Source organism: Nicotiana tomentosiformis, chromosome 5 (assembly GCF_000390325.3).
Source record: "Nicotiana tomentosiformis chromosome 5, ASM39032v3, whole genome shotgun sequence".
NCBI lineage: Eukaryota > Viridiplantae > Streptophyta > Magnoliopsida > Solanales > Solanaceae > Nicotiana > Nicotiana tomentosiformis.
Window position 1 is genome coordinate 133,255,154 of NC_090816.1, and position 7,899 is coordinate 133,263,052.

The following is a 7,899-nucleotide window of genomic DNA, read 5'->3' on the forward strand; positions in this document are numbered from 1 at the left end:
TACTTGGCAAAATTGAAAGGACAGATTGCATCCAAAAAATCAAATTTTTGATGCCAAAAATCTGTAAAATCAAAGCATTTCTTCAAACAAAATGAAACAGCAAATACCAATCAGGATGATATAACACATAAATTCATATACACCTCAAAAAGCCAATTCAAAACCAATTGACCATTTATTTTGTTTTTTTTCCTAGGAGTCAACTCTCCACAATAAATATATTTTAAGGGGAAAAAATCGTGGTTAGCATTATTATTCAAAGAAGATTGTTCTAACCCAGAAATCTTCCCAATTCACAGCTTAAAAATTGACATGAAATGCAAGGAATAATGTGTGTGTGTGTGTGGGGGGGGGGGGGGGGGGTTCTTAAGAGGCACATGGCGAGAGGAATATATGAACGCTTAACTGAACTCGATATTTTTGACACAAAATATAGATATGTATGTAAGAAAATCACTAAAATTTCAAGGAACATTATATTCTGAACCCATAATATAAAAAGTATAACGACTTCATCAAATTTAAATTCTGAATTTGCCTATGTTTAACGCACCCAACAACTTGGCGACGACCCTTGTTGTAACGTTGCAAATGCCGGCCAGAACGTGATACAAGAACAACCATCTCCTTCAATTCCATGAATTCTTGCTTAAAAATGGAGTCTTTACTTCTTTCTAAACCAAACAATCAAGAAATGGAGGAGAAAGAAAAAAGAACAAAAGAAATGGACCCTTTTTGAATCCAAAGAAAACTAAGCAAATTACTAGGCTTAAAACATCAAAAACAGGGGAAAGGAAAACAAAGGAAAAGGAATTGAGATTTTTTTTTCTTTTTTGTCTGTTAAAATGATTGGTTTTTGTTTGGTGGTTGAAAAACCGTTAACGATATGAATGAATGGCAAACTTCTTCAAAATGATGGATTTTAACTGGTGCATTTTGGAGGCGGCACGTGTGTGTGTCTGGAGTGGCACGTGTGACCGGTTCATTCTAATGATCCGGTTTTTTTATACTTACACCGGTTTAGTTAAAGATGATTGATTTACTAAGGCCCACGCTCATGGCATGGAGCGTGACTTTTTGAAATGAAATCCAAGCAAACCCCCCAATCAAGTGAACGTAAAGAACACGATGAAAAAATATTATAGGAAAAATGTTTAAAAAAAATTTCGGTATTGTTCGAAATTGGGCAATTTTGTCCATAATTTCCACTGACAGATCTAGAAGATCGGTCACGGGTTCACGTGAAATTAATAAGTTTTACTCAAATCTGTAACATAAATTATGAAATTTACGTCATACAGTTCATTTTAATTAATTTTTTGATCATTTTTATAGTCCATAATATTTGATTTTTTTATCGAGAAGAAATTAATTTTTTTTAATCTGTAACATAAATTATGAAATTTACGTCATACAGTTCATTTTAATTAATTTTTTGATCATTTTTATAGTCCATAATATTTGATTTTTTTATCGAGAAGAAATTAATTTTTTTTAAAAAAAATTATCCTTAGAGTAAAGAGTCTCGAAGTATATATTATATTTTCAATGTACAAATTAAAGGTTAATACGGTCAATTTCATTGTTAATTAATAGTAAAAGGTAAAATTCTTAATATGTGTAAAAACTACCAAAAAATAATTAAAACGGACCGGAGAGAGTAAATATCTATAAATAATTGACTAAACTCAATTACTATTGTAGTATTAACTTGAGCTAGTTGCTCTTTCCGTTCATTCATACTTTTGTCATAAGTAAATCTTTTCGTATTTGGTCTTACAATTAATGGAATTTCAACGTGAAATAAATAGATTTTACGTGTCCAAATAGTTTGAGTAAAAAATTCTAAGTTAACTCCTCAAATTTTCAATGCGAGTTTAAATTACGTTCAAATTGGATCTTCTTAACATAAGGAAGCTTCTATTATGTAGTGATTAAGGTGGTTTGAAATTTTACTATTAGATCTTAAATTTAAATTGACTTTGACATTGTTACATCTAATTTTTCTTTTTTACGAGAATGATAAAATAATATTTTGTTGCACCTTAATGCATTTACTTCAAGAGTACAGATAAGTATCGTTTTGGTAAATTATTTATTTCCCCTCCTTCACAGTTCCCACAGCTTTCTTGGATAATATAGATATACTAAGGTCATAAAAAGTCATGTATATTCTTATATAATATAATTAGTTTTTTGTTGTTTCATGATATAACAAGTTTTTATACATGTCAGTTGTCACTATTTTAAAAGCAGTATAAAAGGTAATTAATGGGGTGATTGAGATCCCTCAATTTTTAATAATAGGTGTCGGATTTTCGTGAGAATAAAGAATTTATTGATATGTAATGATTTACTTTTTTATTGAACTTATCTGAAATGAATCTGAATTAATCGTATCGTAAAATTATAAGAGTTATCTGGAGAAGTTTCTATGTCAAATTAAAGTAGATGGGTCCTCTAGACTAGTGGGAAAATTAGAAAGAAAAGTTAGAAAATTATTTTAAGAAAAAAAATAACATCTTAAGAAAATTGGAACATAGTGAACATTAGTAAACAAATACGTATTAAATTACTAATGTCAAGTGCATGAGATCATTGTTTTGTATCGTTATCTAAGAACGTCAATAAACTTTTCTAGATATATCATACTTATCTCACTCTCCAGAGAAAACTATAAAATTTTAAAAGTCAATTTTTTTTCAATAAACTAATTTTAAATAGGACAAAACGTTTTTTTCAAAAGAAATATTTAAAATGAAAATTTTGAAGAAAAAAAAGAGTACGAAAGCTAGGTTTTAGTTTAAGACTTATTTTATGATGGACAACAATCATTAACGTAACCGAGTTATATTTTAACGCTCATTTATATGGACAACAATTGTTAACCTAACTATTTTTAATTAATTAAAAAAGCTTTAATGATTAATAGAATATTCTTATAATAATTAGATTTGGTTTGAAAATTTCAGAGAGACCGAATAAAGACACGCAGCCGAATCTACATGTTTAGCAACCGAATAACCACGTTATTACTTATTACAAAACCATTAAACAAAAAAATAAAGAAACAAGTGTGAACTTGAAATTTAAGGATGTTTTGAATTTTCAATAATGTAAACCATGTTCCTTTTAATCACTTTATATTAATGCATGCAATATGATTTTCTAGATTCTCTGTTTTAAGAATTTCAACCATGTGTTTATCTAGAAATAGTAATGGTGTTTATTAAAAATAAGGTTTGTTGTGGAGTAATGGACTACTTCATTTTTAATCACATGTCTCGGACTTAAGCTTTGGGTATGAAGTCGTCTTTGTTAGGAAGTATGATATCCCTAATAATATGGGACTTCTTGACACGAATTAGAATTTAATCAGGCCATAATACGAGTGTTGGACATAAATGGAAAAATAAAAAAAAAGGTGTGTATGAAAAAGATTCATAATGTGAGACTTTTCGTACGATTCTGAATTTAATCACACCCTAATACAAGTGCCGAACACAATGTGTGAAAATCAAAATAAAATAAAATAGTGTATATGAAAAAAAGATTCATAAAACTTAGAAAAAAATGTATTATCGCGTAAGGTTGTATGAACTTTAATATAAGGCTCAATAAACTGTCCATAGTTGTATTTTAGTGGTTGATCTGATACGAGAAATTATAGGAAAGAGTATATTACATCAATTTTAATTCGTGAATTTATATTATCGTTGTGTTCTACTATTCTATATTCTTTCGAAAGTGTGTTAATCTTTACATTCCAATCTTTTATCTATTTATTTTGTCAGATATCCAAATTATACGATTCTAAGGATTCCCAATGTAAATCCAAAACATTTGATCTCAGAAACTTTCGATTAAGAGACTAATTTAACGTGGAACTTAAGGACATTAGCCTAATAAATAAATAGTTAATTCTCTGGTGAAAAGGACAATTGATTTGTCTCTTTAGATGTTGACGTAAATAAAATGATATAAATGAGTAAACTTCGTGAAACAATTTGCACAATTAATATTGGACACATCCAAAGACTCATTATATATAGAAGAATATTTCTAAATGAAGTGTGACCAAGTCTTCCTAACATGATAAGAAAATTTTAAATACTCCAAACCAAGTTGGCCTTGATTCATTCCTTAAAAATAACACTTTAAACCAATTCTTATCTACTCATATTTTCTGAGAATTAGAAAGTTGTTATTATACCGACAAGAGTTGTGTTAGAGTGATAAGTGAGATTATTAACCAAATATTTTGGGTTTGAGTCCTGGGTATTGAATCGCTTTTATTAGGAAACGCTTTAACTCTTAATATGGGACTTTTCAGCGTGAATTCAAATGTAATCGTGCCTCAATACAAATACCATATATCGAGTGAAAAAAACAAAAACAAAAAAATTGTAATAACGAGAAACTATGTTACAAAGCACTAGAGAACAAAAGGTATAACTATTTCAAGCCCTATAGCTTTAGAAAATTGTAGAATTATTAGTGCTGATTAACTAAGGTGAAGTCATGGAAGGATCGGCCCACTTCTTGTTACGTGTCTCCTAGGAAATTCCAAAACTTATTCTTTTTTTATTTCTCACCCGGTATCCGATACTCATATTGGGCCCGACTAAATTCAGATTCGCTCCTAAAATCCCAAAACATCGATGGAGATGACTAAATGAAAATTATGTATACCATCAAAGAGTGTAACTATATGAAAAAAATTCATTCACTTTTAGTGGGCGTTTGAAAATAAGAATTGTAAAATTTCAAAAAAATGTGAATTTATTTTTCAAACCAAAATGTTATCTGAAAATTAGAGTTTTGTTTGGATATGAATATAATTTTGGGTTGTTTTTGAATTTTGTGAGTAATTTAAGTGAATTTTGAAAAACAGTTTTTTAGAGTTTTTCAAATTTTCGAAAATTTTCAAAATTTAATTTCAAGTGAAAATTAAAAATTTTATGGCCAAACACTAATTTCGAAAAAAAGTAAAAAAAAAAATCGAAAAAAATGAAAAACTTCTTATGTCCAAACGGGCTCTTAGTAAGGTGTTTCGGATCGAATAATGATAATAGAGAAATTTCTCGTATATAATATTTCTCTTTTCAATGAACCTTACACGATATAAATTTGAATTAGTCGAGTCGGCCATTAGTTTCGATAGATAAAAGTCTACGACATGATAACTTTTTCTTAGCAATTCTCCACTAAATAATTAACAAATGGATTGTCATTGACTTACCAAGTCTTCCTTCTTTGGACAAAATCCGCTTGTCTTTCAAAAAAACATTTAATTGCAAAATCAAAAACAATAAGTGAAATGGTCTTTTAGTTGTTTCTTTCATATCATTGAATTTGCCCCTTTTCTCAGATTGGACATTATCCAAAGGAACGCATTTAAATTCCGCCCACAATTTCAGAAAATTCCAAAAATGAAAAAACAGCAAATTAGGTATAACATTTAAGAACCCCTTTCTTGTGTATGAACTAGGAAGCCTCCCAGCTCACAAAATGAGTGCTAAGCTTATCTTTTTTATTGTCATTCCGTGATCGGTACCCACAGTGAGAGTCTAACTGAATCTAGACTCGCGCTAGGAAGTACCACATTGGAAATAAATCGCTCCTTAACAACGATTACTTCATATATAAAGCTCGAACCCGAATGAATAAGTACTTACTACTCCACCACAATCCTTGTTGGTGTTTCTTTATCTTCTAGAGGTAAGAATCTTTTGCACAAAATCACCTTTGACTTTTTAGAGAATTTCTAAATTAGTTGTTGTTGGGTTTAAGCTTGTTATAGCTTAAAAAGAGTGAATGAAAAATGGAGGGAAAAATTAAAATTTTGAATTCCCGTCTTTGAAAATTTTTAACTCTTAAAGAGTTGAGAAGAAGGCAAGTCTCGCGTCGTCGCTCGCTCGCTCGGATCGGCTTCATGTGATTGATGCCATCATTTGTGTTCGTTGAAACACTAGGGTTTGAAGATAATTTCGTGTACTAGGAGGAGATTAAATTTCTTAAGAAAATATTGTGAATTTAGTGGGCTCGGATTAATATCTATTTCTTCTACATTTCTGTTATTACGTTATTTTCTATTTTCAGAATTACTTTACAAATATATATTACTAAGAGATGTTACATTTTGATTTTGGGCCAGTACATGTATGAGTTTCTAACAACGCATGTCTTACAACTCCACGTAAACATGGCATGTATATATAAAGAAAGACATTGCCAAGAGAAATAGAAAACACGCATATAGATCTTTGAATCTTTCTATTTTGACAATACAATTCGTATGATATACGTTAGAATTATCTTCTAGTAACTAGTTTTTTTCTAGAAGTATGAGCCGTTTTCCATCCAAAACAACCATTGACTTTATTAATGAAAACAAAAAACAAAAAACAAAAAACAAAAGGTAAACAAAACTTACAAGATATAAAAAACTAGAGAATTTCATAATAGGTTTTTCATAGACGATCGTGAAACATGCATGGTCGGTGTCAAAATAGAAATCTTGTCTCTCCCATTTACTTTGTTTATTTTAATTAATTTAGAGAATCAAGCTGCAATGTCGGTCATGTAGCTTTGATTCATGCAAGAAAAGTCAAGTTATTAAGTACTTCCCTAGTTCTTAACCACAAATCTTGAATTTGAATTTTAAGCATGAAGTAAGTCGACTTTTTATTCTTAATATGAAACTTTTCGAAGCGAACTCAATTAATCAGATACTAATACAAATATCGTGCATCGGATGAAAAAGAAGGGGGGAAGGGGGGAATAGGGCTTTTTTTACTTTTAGCCCGTGCCAAAAACTATTTACATTCGATAGCCGAAAGTGTATAAAATTTGTATAATTTTTTGTATATATATATATATATATTTCGGTTATTATTTTGCAAACAACTGTATCATTTTTCAAAAAAAAATATTCTATCTGTTCCAGTTTATGTGAACCTATTTCCTTTTTGGTTTGTTCCAAAAAGAATGACCTCTTTCTAAATTTGAAAATAATTTTGCGTAAACTTACAATTCTATTCTTAATGAGAATTTTTTATAACCACACAAATACTTTGAGCCCCTTTTTGATTTATTTAAGACCACAAATTTCAAAAGTTTTCATTTTTTCTTAAACTCCGTACCCAATCAAACATGTTAATATAAATTTGAATGGTCGGAGTAAAACTTTAAGTCATATGGTAGATTGGAGCCTAGACTTTAGGATATTTATTTGGACCTTTGATATTGAAATTTGAACTTCCCAACTATCTGCTCAATTAATTGCACATGTACGTACTTATATGGTTTTTCTCTTTTTCTTGGAATAATAAATGTTTAAAGTCTAGCTATGTTTAATTTTTGTATATAGGAAGTTGGTACTTCTCATAGGGTTCATTCACATTGGGATGGGTGCTTTAGTTAAAGCCTTGTTTTAAGGTTCATCGACATTACCTCATAGACCTCATGGAAAACTCTACATTTCCTCAAAAAGCCAAACAGGATTTTGTTTTAATAATCAAAGGTGTGTTGATAAGGCATAAAATGTTTGTTAATTCTGTAATAGCCTTGCAAATTTCACACCGGTAAACACGATTAAGGCCAAATATATATAGATAACTAAGATTTTAGTAACGCATTTTAAAGTTGAACAAGTCTAGGTCTAAAGCAAATAATAAGTATTTCATTCGGTCCACTTTAATTGATTTTTTTATTCTTTTTATGGTCCACAATATTTAATTTTTTCAGATATCAAAAGTCATTAATTTCTTTTTTCCAAAATTATTCTTGGAGTAAAGAGCGTAGGAGTACTTGTTACCTTTCCAATGAATAAATTAAGGTTAATATGATTAATTTTATTGTTAATGAATGTTAAAAGATAAATTTCTTATTATGTGT

The 7,899-nt window shown here is 29.4% G+C and overlaps 1 protein-coding gene across 2 annotated transcripts in view; it reads right to left on the reverse strand.

Moving 5' to 3' along the window:
* LOC104108486 (nudix hydrolase 17, mitochondrial-like) overlaps nucleotides 1–894 on the reverse strand; it is a 36,629-nt gene extending 35,735 nt beyond the window's left edge. Inside the window, exon 1 of one of the 2 annotated variants that reach the window (XM_070175385.1) lies at nucleotides 554–894. In XM_070175385.1, the coding sequence (XP_070031486.1) occupies nucleotides 554–639 (86 nt within the window). In that variant the 5' untranslated portion in view covers nucleotides 640–894. The remainder of the gene's footprint in view (nucleotides 1–553) is intronic. The other variant, XM_009617526.4, reaches the window with a different exon arrangement.
* Nucleotides 895–7,899: the final 7,005 nt, after the last annotated feature.